This window comes from Ischnura elegans, chromosome 3 (assembly GCF_921293095.1).
Source record: "Ischnura elegans chromosome 3, ioIscEleg1.1, whole genome shotgun sequence".
NCBI classification, from domain to species: domain Eukaryota; kingdom Metazoa; phylum Arthropoda; class Insecta; order Odonata; family Coenagrionidae; genus Ischnura; species Ischnura elegans.
In genome coordinates, this window is record NC_060248.1 from 17,266,804 (window position 1) to 17,290,013 (window position 23,210).

Consider the following 23,210-nt stretch of genomic DNA (forward strand, 5'->3'; position numbering starts at 1 on the left):
TTGTCAATGTAAATTCCTATGAGTGGAATGGGATTTGCTTTTTTTTTGGGGGGGGCTATCAATGTCTAACAATTTTTCCGAAATATAGAGGAGCCTACTCCTCTTTGGGATTTTTCAAGGGAGGCTTAAAGTTTTTTTCTCACATAACAGAGCATTAGGCACCCAGAGTGCATCATGAAATATTTCATTCTGAGTTGGTCAGCCCTTGTTGCTCTTGGTACCCTTAACAATTAACTCAGTGTGCCTAAGAACTGGTTTAGGATTGCTTACATACAATTTACTTTAGGAAATCTCCTCTTAAAGCTACCGTTTTCAAGTCAAGGCAATGACTGCTGACTTATCTTGGGGAGTGAGGTCAACTCTTAACAGATATATGGGCCTTATATTGGTGAATTTATGTGCATTCCATAATTCTCAAGTCAGCCAATAGTTTACACATAAATTTTTACGCCACGTGAAGATTTAAATTGGAGATAATCATTTCTTTATACATTCCCAATTTTTTTTATTGGAAAAAGTTTATGAGTATCATCTATTGAGGATTAGGGATTTTGTGTTTTGTTTTCTAAACATATTTCTTTTTATTACTTTCAGGGAAAGAGATACAGCTGTGTTGGCTGTCCATATGTCAGTGACAGCAAAAGTCAGTTCCTCTATCACAAGCAGTTTCACCGGCCCCGAGGAGTATCAATACCTTTCAAATGTTCCTTCTGTTCATATGGTGTATCTCGTCGTCACCTTCTGCACCAACACCTTCGTGTTCACGGGGTATTTGTCCCACCAAACATGAGAGATGATGAGCCCAGAATCGATGCAACAAAACGATCCTCTGCTTCCCGTCTCTCCCAGCCTGTTTTGGACACAAGTCGTCTAGCGGATGTTCCTCTGGTGTGGGTTTCACGAGCTGGGAAGTTCCAGAAGATGTTCAAATGCCGTTTTTGCCCACATGTGAATGTGCGCAAGATAAACATTCAGGAACATGAAAAGATGCATAAACAGCGCAAGACTTTCCCTGTTAACCCCCGGCAGGGTCAACTAATGTCTGGGATGGACAGTCCGCAAGGCAACAGCCCCAAGGTTGGGGCGAGCCCTCACAAGTGCCCTCAGTGCAATTACAGTTGCAACAATGCTGGAGTGTTGTCGGCACATGCAAAAGTTCATCTGGACTCTTATGGGAAAGTTCATTGCCTTGTGGACGTGAATCGTGCTGATGAAGAGCAGATAGCAGAACTGGAGGCTAACACAATGATGGGTGGTATGGAACCCTCTGATTCCGATGACGTTGGTGTTACGGTCGGAGGTATGAATAGAAATGCCAATGGTATTGGTGGCACCTCCAACAGTAGTGGAGTTGGTGGTTCTGGTGGTATTGGAGGAGGTGTCACCAACAGTGTCATAAGGGGTGGCCAAGCTAGTCCTGAAGAAGATTTTGCCGAGTGTGCACCTGAAGTACCTGACAATTCAGTCGAATCCCCCGAGGGTCGTGTTTTACATTTCTGCCCGTCTTGCCCCGCTAGGTTTGTTTTCGAGAGAGAACTCGTAATTCACAGGCGTTTCCATGGGATACGCCTGCCGTTTAAGTGCGAAGCTTGTTCCTATGCTGCGAGGCAGCGTCCTCACCTGTTGGCTCACCTCAAAGTCCACACCCGTGAGTACCAAGAGAAAAGTGCTGCCCTCATAGCCAACCACTCCGTGTCCTCGCACCATCCACGTCCCCGCATTGCAACAGCCCTCCCCAACGATGCCATGAATCCAGAGTCGATGTGGATCGTCGACCCCAAACCTGCACCATCGCCCCAGGTGGCCCAGGAAACCTCCACTGAGGCGCCCCAGAGCACTGCGAATACCTCTTTGCCAGCCACTCAACCCAATAAGCACTATGCTTGTGACAGATGTCCCGCACGCTTCTTCAAAAGTGTTGCCCTTCAGTATCACCTCACTCTTCATGGTGGCCCTGGACCTTACCATTGCCGGACTTGTGATTATGCTGTGAAGACTTATGGCAACCTCGTTAGGCATGAAATGATCCACAGCTCAGGAGAGACACCAAATAACCGCAACACCTCTGTCAGTCACAACTCTCCAACGATCGTACCCCTCTCTGGGACGGACTTGTTCCGTCAAAGGGAGGCTGCTGGCCAAGCAGAAAACATTCCAACTTCTCCCACAACCCAAGCCCCTACCCAAGTGACCCCGTCATCTGTTCCACCGACTGTTGATCCCCAATTCGGAACTCTGATGCATGGAAACCCTGACTTTATTTATCCAACGTACTTTAAGAATGGTAAACTGAAAGAAAAACGTTACAAGTGCCACAAGTGTCCATCTGCTTTTGAGAAGCGGGAGCAGTACAAAGTTCACCTTTCCCTGCACGGATCGAAGCAGAGGTACCGCTGTGATAAGTGCGATTACGCTGTCAAGTACTGTGCCAACTACATTCAACACGTGAGAAAGCATACCAAATGTGAGGAAGCCCGATTGGCTAGGCAGCAACAGCAGCAGCAAAATGATTCAGCTGGTGTGGTTCAGAACTTGAAATTTGATTCTCCGAGCATGCCAATGCCCGTTACTCCTGCACCCCCTCCTCCTTCCTCCTCCCACTCGTCACCATCCCGCCCAGTCAAGAGCATCGCTCCAGTGGTTCCTCCTGCATTGTCAATGGCCGAGAAACAGCAGGCCCTCTTGCGACGACTCCGGTTGGAGGCTGCTGGTGCACAAGAGAGAGAGGAGGAGGAGAGGAGAAAGAGGAACGTCTTCCTCTGCCTGCGTTGCCCGTACAACACGCACCGCAAGGACTCCCTCGAGGCCCACATGCGTCGTCATCCAGGGGCCTCAGAACTGAGTGTGGGTTCCAGCCAGTTCCCGTGTCCCTTCTGCGACTATGCTGCCCCCCAGTCTCACTTCTTGAGGGAACACATCAAACTGCACTTCAGGGCGACCAAAACGCTGCCAAAGCCGGAGGCGTACCTCAGCATCGAGAAGATGGAGGTGTGGGAGGGTGAGAACAGAGAAGATGGGAGCTTGATATTCAGGGATACAGGGAAGGAAGGATTTGAGAGGTTCCTGCCACCGGATGATGGGTCGGAAATGGAGGAGGGTGCTGATGAATCAGGAAGGACGTATGTTGATCCAGAGTCTGGTGAGATCTTGCAAGCCTCTGAGGTATCATCGGAAAGCAGTGCTGTGGGGCAGACTGGTGAGGAAGCAGTGGAAGTGAAAGATGAGGATGCAAGTGAAACCAAAGGAAAAGATTTAGGGGGCGACTGGACTATAGATGTGCTGGATGAGGATGACTCAAGTCGAGATGGGGATGAAGTAGAAAGTAAAGCTATGGAATGCGCTTCTGTTGATTAAATGTGATATTTACTTTTCTTCCCAGTAAAAGTATACACTTCTTGGCTTTAAAGCCTGTTGAGTACAATCCGCTGTTTATACATAAATATATATTGACTGTCGAAAGATTTTTGTTACCTTTACATATCTGTATGTGACCTTCATAATTATTAATTTAGAGAGGATTTCTCTGTTGTGTGTCTTAAAGCATTTGTAGCTTTCTTTAAAAACCATCGTAAGCCTTGAAGGTAATAAAAGTTGTGGATGTCGTTTTAAGATCCCCTTTTAATTTTTACTGTGGTCTTATTGCTCTGGGCCTTTTAAAACTGAATTAATCTTTTCCTGCCCATTGAAAGATTATCATCCACAGTTCATGTTCACGAAAACATGTCCTTAGAAAATCTATCGCAGAGTTGACTGACTGCCAAAGTATTGTATTATTATTTATCTTACTATATAAGTAGTGATTTTTTGTTAATTTAATTATTATTTGAATACGAAGTTCTATTAAAATATCTTATTTATATATGATGCAATGTATTTATTTGCTAAAAAAATACTATTTGAGGAATTTATTACACATCAGTTTCTTCAAGAGCAGACAACTTCTCAATTTGCAGTCTTTCATTGTTTGCTTCATTGAAATTGTGAGCTTTAAGTAATTATACAGTTGGAGTATTTTGGTGAAAATTCTATTTTACTCATCTACTGTCCATGGAAAAAAAAGTGTCCCTGAATAGATTCATATATGAAAACCTTGTATTTTGAATTATGTATAGTCAAATATCCAGTCATGTAGTCAGGGTAAGCATTTTAGCAACTGTTTCAAAGAATATACTAGTATGCTTTGAGCTCTACCACTAACAGCATTTATTTTGCTGGTACATAGTGCATGACTGAAATTTTTAGAGAATAATGTGTGCACATGACCATTTGCCGATCAGATATTTTCAAAATGCTGCTCTTTTTCTGACTCATAAGTTCCTCTGTGTTACCATCATAAAAGAATTAAAAGTAAGATGATGTCCCATATAGTGCAGGGGAGCATTGATGGTTGCCCGTTTTGAAGAGAGGAAGCTGAAGTGGATAACAAAAAATGTATTCATGATCATTTGTTAGCACTTCTGAACTTGCTTCAATGTAAACCCCTATCTCTCTCTCTTTTAATCTTTTGTACCCTTTACATTGAAATATTTACCATTTCATTCTATTTTATTGAGGTACTCATCATTTTGTTTTTCTTTTAATTATCAGTCACAGGAAATGAGTTTTTCCCAGTGGAATTTTTGCACCTTACTAATTTCTCCTCACTGCTTCAGCAGTTATGATTATCATCAGTCAATAGTCCTGGAAGTGGTTTGATACAGCACTCCATCCTCTAATAGTTTATACATTCATATTTACTTAATTCGTCTCTATTTTCCATATCTCAGCAAATAACTATTTTAACAACATTTCCCCACTCCATTAATAATTATTTGGACTATTATATTTTTAATTCATTTTCAGATTACTTTTTTTGTTTTTATTATTAAAAGTTGGCTTAAATTATATCAATTCACTGCTTGTTCTGTATAGAAAATTTACTTTTTGAGCTGGATTGTCATGGAATACCCCTTTTGCGATCTTATTAAGCATACATTCTTTAGCCTTATTTTTTTCAAAAAATATTCTGCACTTCAATAATTATTTATGATAACAGGGTGAAATTAAACTGGCAGGTCATCTATTAAGTGTTTAAATTCATTCAAGGGAAACATTCACCATGAAAACTCATTTGGCCAAGCAGAAATTTGAACCTGGGTCTCCATATTGGCAGTAAAGTATGCTTTTATTACACCTTCAAACCAAAAGGTATACATTTCTAGTAGCATACCGGACCAGCAATTTGGAAGAAAGCATCCAATTACTGGCTAAGCCAAACAACTTTTTCATGGCAAATTTCATCTTTGGTGTAATTTTGCACCAATGAAGGAGAGAAATGCATAAAGTTGCTCATTACATACAGTGATTTAAATTGAGGACAAAGGATTAAACAGACACTAAATTTAGCTCAATTGCATAGATAATATACACTGACTAGGTATGACTGACCATCAGCTTTATTGGGAAAAACGAATGTAATGACATGGTGCTTCTAATCAAATTAGTTTAATTACTCAGTAAGGCATAGGAAACATTATTTAAATGATAAATAACAGTTTGGAGCATAAATGTTATCACCTTTTTTTAAATGTGAAAGTGACTAGTTAGTCATTGGCTTGAGATCTCTATGCAATTACCCCCAGGCATACTGTTGGTTAGGATGTTCCTACTTGACCCTTGTTTCTGTCATTGAATTGAATAGCTCAGGTACTTGAAGTCATCGATGGCATTCGACGATTTTAGAAGTGGGCAATAAGCAAAGTGTTGCTTGGCCATGCTACCTTTCCCAACTGCAATGGAAGTATGGTGCGGCAAGTTAAGGGATAATTTAAAGGCATAAAGTATTTGGCACACGCATAATTTAATTTACAAAGCAAAATGAATTCTCAACAGATATTATACAAAATCTCGAAGATAAAAAAAATAGGATGCATAAAAACTTTTAACAAAATCTTAACCTCCTTATGCCCTTTGAAACATGGAATGCACTGGATCAGTGTGGTAAAACAGTTGTACAAAGGATGATTCATTTTTATGACATTCATGTGGTAGGCACAAGAGCTTAGTACATTTCTCACGCGATCTTTGTTTACACAGTCACTGCACATGATTGATAAAGAATAATCTTCCTCTTCCATTTTGGTGCTTTATATTCAGATATTTTTTTGAATCCAGCCTCACACAGAACTTTACTTATTTCATTTTCAATGGCTTCATCACTCCTTAGGGTAAGTTTTGGCAGGAGAGGAAAGCCATCACCTCCAGCACGAGTGCATCTTCTGGAAAGGAAATAGCATCAATATTTTTAGATTTTTTATTAATGCAGTCCTTCAAAACAGAGAATAATAAGATAATCCTAAAATGAAACATGGATATGAAATCACATATGCCTACCAATCATTCATAATATTCCTTTATAAAAAATTCCAATAATTTCCACATTATGGACTCGTGAAATAAATAAGCTCTTATAAAAAAATTTTTTTTTAAAACCAGCCTTTATATTTAGATTACAGGGGATGAGCAACGTTTATATATGACACAAAGCAAAAAAACTCAGTGACCCCGAAAAACCAAAAGTGACGTATTAAAAAAGTCACTATATTTATTAAATTTTCAGTGAATGGTAAGCCCCCTATGTTTCAAAATGCCACCCCTATGCTTTTAAATGCCTACCCCTGGGTGGTTAAAGGGGGGTTGGAGAGAAAAAGTTATATTTTCATGTATTGTCATCGGAAATGAAGAAGTGTGCAAATTTTCAGCGTTTTTGCTTCACAGGAAGTGAGTCAAATTTGAGTTACAAGATTTGTACCAGACAAACAGACAGGTTAGTGAGTTGATATAAAGGCTGGAAAAAAACCTCCCTCATTCACCCAATTGAGCTTCATCTGAAGGTGAACACCTGATAGGATAATGAGACGTACACGTTAAAATTCCAGTCAAGTAAAACAATATTTTGCAGGCATCCTAAGGTGAATAAAACTGCATGAATCCTAGCTAAGGATACTTGACAGCTTAGATACACAAGTATATTTGTAGTATATTTCCACCTAACACCATAATTATTTTCATCATAGATATGTATGCATTAATGGCATGTAATGTAAGCATTTACGGGATTAGCAAACAGTGAATGGCTATTTCAACAACATGATTGCATACAAATTTATGATTGCCTATTAATTACAATAATATAATGTTGAAAAACAAGACAGGTAAATGCTTTTCACAATACGAAGCTATGTTGCTGGTTAAAATCCTCAAGGGTCAAAGATTTTACAGAGCAGTAATATTAGAAGGAATTTATTGTTGCATATTTCTTACATTTTAACTTGAATTTTGGGGCAATTCATTTTTTTCCATTAAGAATGAAGGTCCATATTGTCATACTGCTTCATAGGTATAAAGGATTAAGAAACAGTTGAGAGTACACCAATTGGTGATAAATATCATGTAAATAACTTATCGCCACTGTATAATAGCGATTTATAGGGTGACATTTGGAAGAGTGTGGCATAAAAACTTACAAAAAAATTGAAGAAATTTAATGCCCTTTGAAAAATTTTCTGCTAACTCACTTCATCACTGATCTATTTTGTCATTAGGGGAACAGCTTTAGCAAAGAAATACAGCAAAGAGACCTCCGATCATACAACGGTGTACCCAGTTTCATTTGTCATCCAAAATTAGCTATCCTCCCCAATAATATAACCAACGTATGCTGAAATTCTCATTATTATACAGAATTTACAAAAAACAATATGGATGATGAGAAACTGGTAACATCCCTTGGCTACTATGAAAGCTGCTGGACAAGAACGTACTCCCGAAAAAGGGAGTTAGGGGAAAGATGTTACTTATCATCCTGAGACTAGAAATTATTTAAATCTCCTTACCAAGTGAGTATCACCATTTTCTCACCTCTTTGCTGCTGAGTAGCATTTCCATAGTTGAGGTTCAATCACTATTAAGTTCTTGGCAAGTTTTGCAGACAGAAGAAGCAGTTTGCGAAGACCATTATCTCCACAATTGAGATGAATCCACATTGTCACAGAAAATAAAAACACTGCATCAAATTTAGTTTCACTGTCCAACTCTTGAACACCAAAGAAACTTCCAACAACCTGTTTTAGTTCTGTCTCATTCATAACATCACAGCATTCAAAGTGAACTACATCTTTTCTTAAATTTCCTTCCACTGCCCTCAAAATTAAAGTTGGATCCAAGTCCACTCCCAAAATTGAGCAAACTGCATCACAATCATGGGATTGCTCAAAACACTGAGCTTTATCTTCATATTCTCCATTGTCCGTGGCTGGTTTAAATTTGAGACTGCTGGATACAAACTCCCATAGAGCCTGCGTTAGTTCCTGGAGAAAATACAGCTCCATTAAAATATATTCCTCGAAATTAATCCTTGATTGAAATTTAATAACTAGGGCTGATATGGACATTGGCTCTCCTTTGGCCACGCAACCTGCAATGTTTCTGGCAACTAGTACAAAAGTGCAATATAAAGGTATAAGTAGCTAGCAGTTAAAAAGAGAAGTAAGTACATTCCTAGCTACTAACCTAATCATCGAGACTTGGCCTCAAAAATTTTGCTGCTAACTGAAAAAAACCTTTCTACCCCAAGCTTTCTGAGTATGTTGCCATGGCTTTCCAATTCTTTCAATATTAAAAAAATGCAATATGACAGATGGATAGCTCTTATAGGCTAGCTTACAGATGATAAAAAAGTGAAAATATGTAATGACTTTAAGGGTGCTTCTGTTCATAGGCTTAAATTTAACTAAGCTGTAATATGAACTTCTGTAAGTGTCAAGCACTAACTGTATATGCATTACCTTATGGATGAGAGTCACCAAAAGTTAATACAATACTCAAGAAGAATTCTTTTCAAATGTAGCCCAAATTCTACATCTATATGGTGCTCGGAAGGGAGGGTTCAACAGCTGAGGCCATTTGCACCAAATGGAAAGAGTTGCCAAGGAAGGAAGGAGAGCAAGTCAGCATTGTCAGCTGTCTGCTCTAGTAAAAAGCACCGCATGGGTCACAGCTTAGAGTCCTATGTGACACAGAGCTCTGCATTTAAGATGCTCTCCACACAGCACTCAATCAGGAATCAGTATTCCACAGAAAAGTCTCCACCACTACAGCATTTTGAATCCAAGCAGTCTGGGTTGATTCCAGCTACCAAACCCTATGGGAACAGGGTAGCCCAATGCATAGTGCTACTCTGGCTTTTGTCTGCTGACCAAAAAGTACCAGCTTTAAATCCTGGCCAGAGCCACCTTCATAGTTTGAGGTGGTCCAATAGAGTACCAAGACCCCTACCCTGAATGTGTAAATTTCACATGCCTTTAGCAAAGTTCAGAGTGAACTTTGACCTGATTCCTAATTACACCTCAACTCTTATGCAAGGGGAGTTCACCAAGTAATGCAACTCTTTTTTCTGAAACGGATTTTTTTATTCATCATTCAAATACGCCATGTTATCATCCAATATTTTAGCTTCACAAGACTATTTTTCAATGTAATCTCCATTCAATACTTTGGCTTGAAGCCACCTTGAAGGGAGGGCCTGTATGCCAGCATGGTACCTACAATTCCACTGGTCGATGTCGGAACCAACACCGCACTGCATTAATAATTTCTTCATCATCCACGTAGAGCATCCCACAGATTGCTTCCTTCATTGGGCCAAACAGATAGAAATCCGCTGGTATTAGATCAGGTCTGTAGGGTGAATGAGGAAGAACAGTCCACTGAAGTTTTGTGAGCTCCTCTCAGGTGCAATTCCAGACAGATGGTTCACCATTGCTCTTTTTGGTTTATGGCTACAAATCGAGAAACCCAATGGGAACAAACTTTTCAATATCCCAACTGATGAAGAATTGTGACAGCACTACCAATGGAGACGTCAAGTTGAGCATTGGAAACGGGTACCCAGGGCAGGTCGGCAAAGGTTATGCTCCTGAGGGCTGGGAACCAAGTCAGTGACTTTTACGCCTTTATGTCTCAGGAGGGGAAGGACTAAGGAAGGAAAAAGGATAGGAGACACTGCTATGATGAAGCCCGACAATGCCTCCAAGGGAGAGGATAGGAATGGAAGGTAAGGGATATGGAAAAACCTGCGCCACCATCGGGCTGTCAGGGCCCACTACTAGCAAAACCATAATTTAATGCGCCAATGAAATTGTAAGATTACTCCTTAATGAACACAATCAATCAATCATTCCATTGGATGTCACGTTGAGCAGTGAGGTGTTTGATAGTGATCCGTTGATCATCTCCAATGAGAGTGTTCCCACGCTCTGACTTTGCGGGAGTCACAGCTGTACACAGCCGGCCAGCATGCGGAAAATCTGATAGGTTAGCTTGACCTTGCAGTGATGAATAACATTGCCCAACGACTCACCATGCTTTTGACCACAGGAAGATCACTGTAGGCATTCTGCAAGCGCCAATGACTATCTGAGATGGCCTGGTTTTCCACCAAAAGAAACTCAATCACTGCACAATATTTGGAACGTACCTACTTTCATTACAGATGCCAATTTAACAGCTCCATATAGAGCTCTCACCCATCAGAAGTCAATGCAACTATACGAGATGAAGCACGAATGTTTGAAAATGTTCCACAAGAAATGTCAGGTTTTCTCAACCAAAATTAGCCGAGAAAAAAATGTGTAGCATTACTTATTGAACTCACCTCGTATAATAATCTTCTCCATCTAGACATTATATTCTACAAGCCATGACATAGGCCAAAAATTTTTTTAGGAGAGTTACTCGGAGAAGGCACACATTTTACAGGCGGGTATCTTTTCAAGGGTACACACCTAAGACTGAAGGCTTCATCTTCCAAACATTTTGGGGGAGTGGGTTTCAGCCCCTTTACCTCCCTCCACTAGGAACAGCCTTGCTATTAGTTTGAACCAGGCAGCTGTTTCTGCATTGAGATTCTACAAAACTCATCAGCGTAACATTACAAATTCAATCAACTCCTATGACTGTAAAACCGACTTGGCTGAAAATTTTCTTGGGATGTGGGAGGGGAGAAAAGAGGTGCATACCACTCCCACCAAAAGGGCTTGCATCCCTCACACAAGAATCTCGGCTATTCCTAGGTACAGTTCTAGGGAAAGCTGATAGTTTACAGTTGGGACTAGATCAGCCTATTTCCTAGATTCCAGTTGGTGGAAGGGTAGCATGGGCAGGCTAATTTAATAATTTACCCAGCCAACTTGCCTATGGATATCAATGAATTTGAATGCCTCCACAAATAAGAGGGAGTGAGGTGTATGGGGACCTAGTCCCTTCCTCCCAAAGAGCCAACTGTAAGCATGATCCATGCTCCACTAAAGGTCACATTTGCCTGGCCTTTCTGACGGCCATATCCTCATCCCCTCCCTTCCTTTCTCTTAACCACCCCACACATTTCACCCTCTCTCCCCTGAGCATTTGAGAGCATGAAATTTCATGAGGACTACAGTTTACAGTACGTCAACCTGATTGCTAAGTTCATCACACAAATGCTTAAAGACAGTGTCCCATAGTTATTTTTTCATAAACTCTGTATTCATGCAACCTGTTTCATTAATGCGTACACACTATGTCACTCAAGAAGGAAAAAAATGAATTCATTTGGTGCTGATTGGCTCACAACCACTGGTATTTTTGTGATAAACACAGACTTCTCGTACTATATCATCCATGGTCTCCTTTCTCGCAAGCCAGTAGTGGTATTTTAGGTATTTTACCTAGTAAAGGAATGGCATTTTCTTAACTTCTATGAGCAATGCCATTGACTCTTGTGACCACTTGGTCATTATGAACACAAAAATTTCTCAGATGATTATATTTTTACACATGAGTACAGGGGTGGATCCAGAATTTTTTTTGGGGGGTACAAGGGTCTGATGGGTCTCCCCATATTTGAGATTTAAAACAAAATGCAGCAATGACTGTATCCGCCTAAGCATGAGTAGGTACATCACTCATATATAGATACATATTACCAATCACCTCAAATTGCAGACTTGTTGAAACTTTCCCTGATCTCTTTCGTCAAACGGAGGAAAATATGGCGGTCGACTCCATGCTTGAATTTCTTCCTTCTTGCCAATCTTTGGAAGGCAATTGGTCGAAGTTCGATCAGTAATCATATTTTATGAAGAGTTTCCATTATTTACTAAAATTTACCAAATTTGCTATGTGCATGTGCAGTACGTCACTCTGGGAGAATTTCTCATGAAATATTTATGAAAAAGTTAACCATGGGATACTTCATTGCATTCTTACATTGCTATAATTGCAAAAAATAATGTATAATCATAATTTCATTTCATATGAGATATTTTTGGATGTTTTAAATTTTATTAGAAAGTATGAAAATGTGGGAGCCTTAATTCTATATCGAAGGAATCAGCATGGGGCCTATGTATCAAGTCTACAGTTATCTCCGCCCAAATCAGGGTGGATAGAGGGAATTATAACGCATTAATGGCCGCATACTTGATTTTTACTAAGCGTCAACCTTGGTAGAATTGATTTCTTTCTCTACTTCTCTGCATTCAACCAATGTTACAGCCATAGAGTAGGAGTATATAAGAAGGACTTCACTTAAATGAATTCATAGCTAGGCAGGATAATGAATTAATATATACGTATACCTCCTACGTGTAAAAATTCTGAATCTCATAAAATAGCCATTTAGGTAATACAGTAGATTACATTTAATGGGTCCACCGGTTACTTGGGGCGGCCACTTAATTGGGTCAGATCTTGAAGAACAGAACCCAATAGAGGAATATCCCAGAGTATTCTCCGCTTAATTGGGACAGCATGCCGCTTTATTGGGCCATGAGTCGGCGAGATAGACTCTATACTCGCGACGAAATTTAAATTTTTTGTTTTCAGAATACTACTTTTTTATATTTTCCTCCTTTGATTTTACTCTTATTTTCCACAAATGTTCGTATTATTACCCTATTTTGAAAGCTCTTGCTGTTATAGTATCCACAAGAGGATAGGACTTTTCTCTAATAGGGCTTAGTAAAAAACATTCATTCAGCATCGCCCGAGGCTGTAAAAAATACAATTAACTAAATTGTTATAATTCTTAAAAATGATAATAAATTAACTAAACTTGCTGATTTATTAATCAAATTAATAGTTTAATAAACTTGTGTTGCATTATAAACATTCTTTAGTCTTCTTTCTATCATTCCAACGTTTGATTATGCTCGTATACAGGATAGTTCGCCTAATTGGGGCAGCCGCTTAATAAAGGCAAAGTGCACAAGTCCCGAAATGTCCCAATTAACCGGAATCTACTGTATATTGGCATCAGTCTTAGTTATGAAATAATGATTTTACATCAAACCTTCATCAAAAAGTCACAAAAATCAAGGAATATTATATTTTACAATAGGTATATGATCTATCCATGCATGAAGGTTTAGATGTAAGTCGTTGCAACAATAACCACAACTCTCATCAGTTCATACCACTTTCTCAATGAATAGATTCTACCATCTACAGTCTAAGGTTTTTAAGGTTCTGTGGTATTAAGGCGGGCATCTTCTAGTTTGCATACCATAAATATGAATGCGGATATATCTAGGAAGATGCCCAAAAGAACTTTCTAAGATTCCACACATATCATTTGTCCATGTAGTAGGTAAGCAGGCAGTTTCACTTGAGAATGACGTAGAACAGGTCGAAATCGTTCGTGGAATATTAAAATAAGTATGGAAAGAACAAAGTGCCTTTATTTTATTTTAAGCTGCAATACATTTATATCTTTTTACCCCCTTAATGCATGACCAAATGAAACCTACTTATTTTCAAGGCCACCAGAAATGTGTATTTATTCCGTAGAGTATTCTATACAAAAAAATATTATATTTACCATAGCCATATTGCTAGAATGCTGGGGGAAGGAAATGAACTGCCTCCTGAAATTGATATTTTTGTCATGAAGGCTACGTAGTTTAAACAATGTTTGAGGTATATTCTTAACTTGATATGAAATGTTTGTCCTTTATTTTTGCCTTGCCCATTATTGTCGTTCTGATGCATATTTATTTTAATTTTTTATTAAAACTTTTGTCTAGATATTGTATACATATCTTTTCTTAATATGTGATGGGCACGTATGCATACAAATTTATGAATTGCACATGTGCAATTCATAAATTTGTGTATTTGGTTCAATAAATAATAACAGTAAAGAAATGGAACAAGCATATATAAAAATCAACGAACGCATTTCATATGAAGATATGATCAGAGTCATCAATTTAAATTAATGTACGGTCTTGAGTAACACTGTTATGACAGTATTTGACTGTATAGGATGAAAACAGGCCGCAGAAATTGAAATGAGACCTTGTCAAAAAGATGGAAATTAAAGAAAAAACAGGAAACGCTGAATATGGCTGGTGAGAAGAAAGGTATTTTGAGGTGGTAATTAGAAGAAAGACGAGGGAGCTGAAGGAGAATTTGAGGCTAGAGGGAATATGAAGTCGGGAATAAGCAGGATAAATGTTGGAAGGGATATAAGAGGAAGAAGGAGATAAGGCTTTTGTAAACTTGATGGAAGACAAGGAAATTTGGAGGAATTTCGGCATGATAAATACAGCAAAAATTCTTGTTTATTTTACTGATATTATGCGTGACCTACACGATGGAGCGACAGGGTCCCATAAGCGAGAAAGGGTCGCATAGATGTTCCATAAGACATAATCTTAAGGATAAATATGTAATTATCAATGTTGAAATTGGTGGAATACAATACATACTCCAGAATTACAGCCAATATCCAAACATGTGAATCTTCTGCGACGGTCATCGACCCACCACACATCGGTTGGAAAACCCTCCAATCGCTCCTTTGCCGGATGGAAATCGTAGTAGTTAATAAAATTCCCGTATTTAGAGGCCCCTGGATCGCTTCCCAGGAACGTTTGCGAAGACATTTCTTGATTTTAGCTAAAATGTTTACATGAATTACATTACTCGGTGCTTATCGCGCTTCATTTGTTACATCAACTCAAAAAATGGCGGTAACCAACGGGAAATTCGAATAATCTTCCGCAGCATGCTTCGAAACTGTGGTCCCGAATAGCCTCAAGTTAGTATTATCAGAGCTTCAAGTGACGTGAAAGTTCCTTTGCATAGGATCATTTAAAATTTACTTAATATTCGGTTGCTATACTTATTTTATCCATGATTGTCCGTTCTACTGATACGAACCAATGTATGTCAGAAATACACAGCTATTTTTTTTAGCGGATTCACTTTAATTTGCATCAAGCTTGAGAACATAATCGAATAATTGTTATATATTAAAGAAAAAATTGTGTAGGCGATAATACCCATGGTCGGCTATTTACTATTTTATTGATACAGCGGTATTTAATGCGCGATCGAAATCAGCAAACCCTAAAGTTTTTATTTCTAAAGAAAACTTGCAATTTTCCGCGATTATAAGCTTTTATTCCCGACCTAGGTTTCGATATTACTACATAATTATTAACATACAAAATAGTTCAAGTGTTTCTTTCAATATGAAAAATTCCACTCCATCACGCTGTTCTTCTAATTTTATCCTCAAGTTTTTGTTTAATTCGCCAGAAAATTGATATAATATAAAGTTTCATTCAAAATACTTTTTATAGGTGGATTTTTTTTAGAATGTCCATACGACACTCAGCTTCACGGAAATGGCTCGCAAGGAAACTTAAGTGATACGATTTTGCTCCTAGAGTATGGAACATCAACTGTAATTTGTCTCACTCCAGTACAGTTATAACTATTTAGATATTTGGATAGATCTGTTAAGTAATACGTAAACCTTAGTGAGGATATGCAGAGGTGAATGGCGCAAGAAAAGGAGACGCCTAAGAAGAGCCGATAAAAGGGAGAGAGATTGAGGTGTACAGTGAGTAACGGAAAGGCTGGCGAAGAGTCGCTCTGTACGGCTAGGAGAGGTAAACTCTGAGGAAGAAATAGAGAGCATTAGATCGAGACATTTTTAATGCGGGTGTGAGAAATGTGAGATGGTCGGAGAGGAATATGAAGACGAAAGTTGTAGACAGGGCACGGAAAAGAGAGGTGGCCGCTGTAAGAGATAACTAATAGACTGAGGATGCGGATGGACGGCGTGCTCTGAAGGACTGAAAAACATTTATTGGAATAACCGTAGTGTTTGTCCAGTGGCCCGGAAAGGCGGAAGTCCGTGGTTCCATTCCCAGTGCAGGGGTATTTTTTCTCGTGCTAATTAATGTGAGTTTCACCGTCGTCCCTGCGGCAGGATTGAATAGGGTAGTTTCCTTCATCAAAGAAAACGAAAGTCATTGATTGCGATTCGTTACCCACCATTAATGCATTCATAATATGCAAATTATTTTGTTTTAGAAATCCCAGTTTAGACGAATGTTAATGGTCAATTTTAACCTCATTTGAAAAAGGCCAGATTGGCGCCCATGCGATGCCACTCCACGCGACGTCACAGTGACCAAGATGCTATACGAGTAGTCAGGAGTTTTACATCGTCTGAGATCAGGGACGCAGCTAGGAATGAAGGCTGGGGGGTTTAGGTGCAACTAATACCGGGGTGTGTGAGGGTATGGAATACCCACCAGGATAAGCGGTAGGTGCGAGATTAATTTTAAGTGCGGAATTTAAGGATTAATGGTTCAAAATGGTGAGTTTTACGGCTTTCTGAGGGATATCTTATTAATCCACACAATATTCTATTAGTAATATCAATCCAATTAAGTGAAATGGATTAAAGTTAAAAATTTCTCTGAGCTCTGGGGGGGTTATCTCCCAAAACCCCCCTCCTCGCTGCGCCACTGCCTGAGATAACCAACGCATACATGTAGCACAGAGCTCAGGGAAACATCTCTTAATAATCACTTGTTAAAGTTGCCTACGGTCGGAAAGTTTCCTTCATTCGATTAGGTAATAATAATCCTTATTTACACAAAGCGCTACCTGCTAGCAGGGTACTCTGCTACCTGCTTGCAGCCTGCATCGTAGTGGCGCTCATAGCCTCGCACCAAGGTGGCCTCACACAGCGGAAGGACAGAACCAGAATGACGCCACACGGGCTTTTCCCAGCATTCATATTTAGCCGTCGCGTTTTCGCGCGCTTGAAAATTTTCACTTTTCATGTAATCGCAAAAAAATAGATATCGTCATTTATAAATCTAAAAGCGTGAAATAATAATAATAATATTTATTGTTCTTGGACAAAATTGTCCATTAAGAACATAAAAGATATTACAAAATAAACTTGTACAAAATATATGAGATATTTCCGAATGGAACTTAGCACAACTAAATAAATAGGGTGATTTCCTATTTCTTTTTTATTGCCTAAATAGAAATATTATTACTCCTGGAGTACGTATTTCACGCTTTTAGATTTTTAAATGACGATACCTATTTTTCGCGATTAAATGAAAAGTGAAAATTTTCAAGCGCGCTAAAACGCGACGCGTAAGTAGGAATGATGGTAAAAAGTCCGTGCGACGCATTTCTGGTTCCCCCTCCCGCCTTGTGAGGTGACCTTGATCGAGGCTCTGAGCGCTGATACGACGCAGGATGCTAGCGGGTAGCTGAGTACCTTGCTGGCTGGTAGCGCTTGGCTTAAAAAAGGTTTATTAATAGCTTATCAACCAAAGAAAGCTTTCCGACCTAAGCCAGTTTTAATAGGTGATTATTAACACATGTTTCCCTGAGCTCTGTGCCTCATGCATGCATTGGTAACCTCAGACGATGTATAACTCCTATTCTCGTTTAGAAACTAGGTCCCTGTGACGTCACGCGGAGTGGAATTGCATGGGCGCCAATCTGGACTTTTTCAAATGAGGATAAAATTTGACCCTTGCCATTCGTCAAAACCGGTATTTCAAAAACCAAATAATTTGTGTATTATGAATACACTAATGGTGAGTAACGAATCGCAATCAATGCCTTTCGTTTTCTTTGATGAAGGAAACTACCCTATTGTTTACTATATTCGTAATAATACCATGTATTGCATGCGGAAAGGCGAAATAATGGGAATATGCCGTTGGCATATGAAATGGGGACACCAGCCTTTGTTACCTTTCCCACATTGAACTCCGTATTTTATTCTGAATAAAAGCCTATTTGAATGAAATTATACAACTTTTGTAACTTTCCGCAAATTATTATTAGGTACGGTGCGTTTCGACGTTTAGGCGTCATTTTCGAGTACCTACGCCTTAGCATCGAAACGCGTCGTACGTCTGTGAAAATTTATAAAGGTTGTAATATACCTTCATTCAGCATGAATGTTCACCAAGTGAAAGCCGAATCGATCGATTTCAAAGCTTACTTTTGGCGTTCAGGCCCAGTGGACCGCACGACGTCAAAAACAAAGTTCGCCACTCTTCTCTTCTTCTGGCCACTTCTCTTCAATCATTCCGGCCCTCCATTCGTTTGCAGAGCTTCCGTTATGTTATCCATCCACCTTTTCTTCAGTCTTCATCTTGGTTTTCATCCTTTCGGGACCATAGAATCGGCTAATTTAGGATATATTTCGTTTTCATCCGTTCCACATGATATTTCATTACTCCATCCTCATCTATCTAATCATATCTATATATCTCATATCTAAAAATCTATCCAATCTCCTCCCTTGTTATAATCCCACTGTCGCATTGGCCCCAGGGGCGCAGCTTGGGAGGGAGGGTTAAGGCACAGCTAATTCTGGGTATTTAAAAGGGTATGGAATGCCCGCCAGGGTAAGCGAGAGAGGCGGGTCCCTCCCACAGAAATGTTTCAGGATAAATGGTTCAAAATAGTTATTTTTACGGCTTTCGGAGGTACCATAAACCAGGATAACTTTGCCTAAGTGGGACAACTTTGCCAGGTTTTGAAAAATATTGTTTGGTGCCCTACTAAGTTCCCTATAACTATCCAAGAAAGGGCCTATGTTTTCATCACACCGAAAAGATATTGAGTGATATACTTTCCACACATTTGTAATCCTACGAGTTTTTTGCAGGTCTTTATTAGTGTTTTGTTTTCGTCGCGCCAAAATGAATATTTTGGTAGGCTATTCAAAGTGTCTCGCCCTGCCCATTTTCTCAAACGAAAGTAAAAACTTCTGGTATCGTTCAATGGAGCATATAATTTACTTTCAGAATCGCTTTAAATGGTAAAATGTATGCTGTACTTATGTTTAATAATGTAACTTGGTAATGTTGCACCAGGAAGCGTGGTGGAAAGGTGACAACTTTGCCAACTGACAATATTGTTATTTTTCAAATTCTAGCACACTTTTTCCTAAGGGTGCGTTTTTCATATTCGTTTTATTGACCGTTCAGATGCCAAGACCCTCTAATATCAAGTTGGGAGGCCGCAGGTATCAAAATTATGATGACACTACGCTGCAACTTGCTGTCACTGCAGTGATTAATAATGAAATGGGCAGTGGAAAAGCAGCCCTGAAATATAATATTCCACATAGGACCATAGGGTGGTTTCCTGTAATTTTTTTATTGCCTAAATCGAAAGATTATTACTCCGAGAGTACGTATTTCACGCTTTAAGATTTTTAAATGACAATATATATATTTCGCAATTAAATGAAAAGTGAAAATTTTCAAGCGCACGAAAACGCGACGGCTAAGTATGAATGCTGGGAAAACTCCATGTGACGTCGTTCTGGTTCCCGCTGACGCAAGTGAGGTGACCTTGGGGCGAGGCTTTGAGCGCTGATTGATTCGTTTTGTTCTTACACCATCGTCCAATCATTTATGACAACCTTTTGATGTTTCAGAGTTCGCTCATTGTAAAAAATAAATGGAGAGCCATTCTGACGTACTATAAATTGTGGAACTTTAATAGTTATAAAAATCTCGAAAATAGAGCATTTAAAACGATTTTGGCAAAAATTCTCAGTGCTTTGGATGAAGGAGGTAAAATGTACTCAAACCTCACATCAGGATTCGAGGAATATGGCCGTGCCGCTAAATCCCAAAGAAGTTTAGTCTTGAATTCCGTGTGCATAGAAAACTGATCGTAATAACACTCCTACAAGAGTGAGTGCTTCATTTTTGAATTATCATCAAGCCTGTTGCCGTAATCCAAACAAAAGTTCGCCATAGAGAAGAAGACGGAAAATTAATGAGGCTCCAGGATAAACCATGGAAAAATCACACTTGATCACTTCCAAGCACCTCCACACAGAATCATATTGGAGGAACTTGTAAATAGAAGAAAAATTATGGGCGTAACCATATTATATTATGTTCAGTGTTTTAAGTTTCTGTGTGTACCTTTCTATATTTAAGAGTTTTCTAAGTTTAAATTATTTATTCCATTGCTTTATCGAGGTTTCCGCTGGATATAACTCCGTTGGCAAAGTTGCCCCAGTTCCAGAGAATCTTTGCCAACTATGTTTTCAATTTTTCTAACGTATAAACTTTTACTCAAGCTGTAATTTTTTCACACATGTTGAAAGTAGAGACCAAGAGTAATGGATGATAATGGTTTTAAATCATTGTCGTACATGAACTTACAAGAATGCAGTTGAAAAAGAAAAAAAGTGGCAAAGTTGTCCCGGTTTACGGTATATTTGATTGATATTTACACTATTCTGTAAGTAATACTAATCCATTAAAGTAAAATGGATTAAACTTAAAAAATTATCTGAGTCCTCAGGGGGGTTTTATCCCCCAAAACCCCTCCTCGCTGCGCCAATGATTGGCCCATTAAAGATTATATAGTTACTGATTTTGACGTTTACTCCTTACTTCATCCGGACAGGACCATATATTTTACTAGCATAAGAACCCGCCTCCCAAAAATTAGTAGTTTGCTCAAGTCTTGTTTCCTTGATCTCCAGCTTTGGCAACCATACGGAACTAGATAGATAATAATTAAGTATTGGCAGCGAATGATAAAGCAATAACCAAATCATTAATTGGTAATTAATTTCTTCCAAGTTGCGCTAAAAAGTATTATGTTTTTAAAACGGGGAATTCGATGGTGGCTTTACAGCCCGGGGTGAGCCCCTCGCCAGGGGCGGATCCAGGATATCTTTCTGGCGGGGCACTAGCAAGGCCATACCCAGGATTTTATTCTGGGGGGGGGGGCACAAGGATACCTCGTAATACAAAATGAGCGCAATGAAATTGGTACTGTATTAAAAATCTTGCATATTTTTTAAGGGTCTGGGGGGGGGGGGGCGTGCCCTCGTGCCATCCTCCCCCTAGATCCGCCTATGCCGCTCGCAAACAACGCCATTTCTGTATTCCTTACCATCGCAAAACCGCTCCTTCACCTGCGCAATTATGCGCCTTATTTTTTTTGTTTCTGTTTATATTTGTATACTACGCCATTAAACAAATGATATGCTTCACCAGCATTAAATTGTGATTTCTCATTCATCATCATCATTGATCTCTTCGCCACAGGTTAACACGGGATTTTGGAGATTATTCGCTTCTTACTTTCGCTGGAAATCACGTTAATGATATCCATATTTTTGTTTCCGTTGCATTTTCGGTCGTCCCTTTTACCACTGTCTCTTTCACATTCTTCATAAACTGTTCTATATTTTACACCTAAGGTCACCTATTTCACACCTTTTGCCATTCTTCACGTCCACTTGGCCTTGATGATTGTCTTCATCAGACGATTACGCGGCTGATTAAGTTCGCCATTCTTCTAAGTTTTAAGAAGAATTCTCTTATTTCTCAATCCAATCGAGTCACTTATTATCATGTTTAATCCCGTTTCCTTTGTCCAGGCGCACGCCATGACCTTAATTTCGGTTTAGTTTATCTTCATTCAGTATTTTCCGCATTCCTTATCCACCACATATCCACCGATTAGAGATCTTTCCATCGAGCGCAGCTCATGCGGCAGCGGGGACGGAGGTAGGGAGCTGAAGGGGTTCAAACCCCCCGAAATGCTTCCCCTCTCTTAATGTCCCCTCCGCCAGAATCGTTTGCCTAGTACACAGCCGCTTAACGATTCTCCAGTGGATGTATAAATTATATGTTTTAGTCTTTGTCATCCTCAAACTCGTCTTTGATCGTACACGTGGAACTTCATCTATGGATCTCCGGTATAATCTAAGCATATCAACGTGAAATGGATGCTACCCGATACAAGGATACTCGATACAAGTGCTTCTCGAATTTCACAAGACCTCTTCTTAATCAATTCTGCTCTTTAAATAACGAGTTTTGGCTATAAATAAGCCCATTATCGACCGGAAAATATGCGCTTCAAGGTATTGCCTAACGAATGAGTGAGAGAGATAGTCTTTTAGTCAATAAGCTCTTCCTTATCTAAGCTATTACATAAACGTATGGACGTTCGCTGTTCGGCAACAAGGAAATTCGCTAATTTTTAAAGTTTTACCCCATAATTAAGCATACACAACTATTTGCCAGCTCGTGTTGATATTCATGTTGACATTTTACTCAAACGATAACGGTGGAAATTTGGCCGATGTAGGAGACTTTCATCAGATTAATGGTTCTCATGAACTTTTATAGGTTCTCCTTTTAGAAATACAGACATAAGCCATTTTCTTGCACTCCGATGGCTCCGTGGTATGATCGTATTATACTTAGAGATAGTGGTGATGGCGCATTTAATTGAACGATGTTACGTATATTTGCACGTTCTGGGCCACGCGGTAGTTATCTTGGTTATTTTTCTTTCGGTGACGTTGCATTGAAATTATTCATATTTCATATTTTGAAAAAATAAACTTTTCAGATACAAAATGGAGTTTCTCCTTGGCCAAATTAAACTTTGAAAACGGATCGGTGAGATGACTGACAGGAGTTTTACGTCAGAGACACAGTAGAAATAGTAAAAAAATGTAAATTTTTGCAAAGAAAGCATCCAATTAAACGAGGTTAATATTTTCATGGTCATATGGCTCCTGTATAACGAAAAAATGTATTATGTCAACCCTATACGAGCAAAACTGCAGTTATAATGAGTTCTGCCTAAATGCCGGCATACACTATCGTCCAGTGCCGAAGGGATACTGTTATTTCGCGGTCGAGATATACATTATTTTTCTCCCATCTAACCGATCTCCTTACGACGGTGAAATCAGCCCCAGCTTATAACATAATTTTTACTCCTGCAAATTTTTCGTAATTCGATCTGGTAAAGAATTTAATCGCAGGGGCGGAGATTCTAATAAATGA

General features: G+C 39.2%; 2 protein-coding genes across 5 annotated transcripts in view; one reads left to right on the forward strand and one right to left on the reverse strand.

Moving 5' to 3' along the window:
• The window catches only part of LOC124155494, a 316,456-nt gene extending 312,751 nt beyond the window's left edge, over positions 1 to 3,705 (forward strand). For all 4 annotated transcript variants that reach the window (XM_046529351.1, XM_046529350.1, XM_046529353.1 and 1 more), the window contains one exon: positions 595 to 3,705. In XM_046529351.1, the coding sequence (XP_046385307.1) occupies positions 595 to 3,354 (2,760 nt within the window). In that variant the 3' untranslated portion in view covers positions 3,355 to 3,705. The remainder of the gene's footprint in view (positions 1 to 594) is intronic.
• Positions 3,706 to 5,820: 2,115 nt separating this feature from the next.
• LOC124155495 (probable RNA methyltransferase CG11342) lies at positions 5,821 to 14,835 on the reverse strand. Its single transcript, XM_046529354.1, has 4 exons — positions 14,790 to 14,835; positions 13,898 to 13,943; positions 7,900 to 8,348; positions 5,821 to 6,257 (listed from the first exon to the last, which is right to left on the reverse strand). Exons 2-4 carry the CDS (start codon positions 13,904 to 13,906, stop codon positions 6,068 to 6,070), a joined length of 648 nt encoding a protein of 215 aa, XP_046385310.1. The 5' UTR covers positions 13,907 to 13,943; positions 14,790 to 14,835; the 3' UTR covers positions 5,821 to 6,067.
• Positions 14,836 to 23,210: the final 8,375 nt, after the last annotated feature.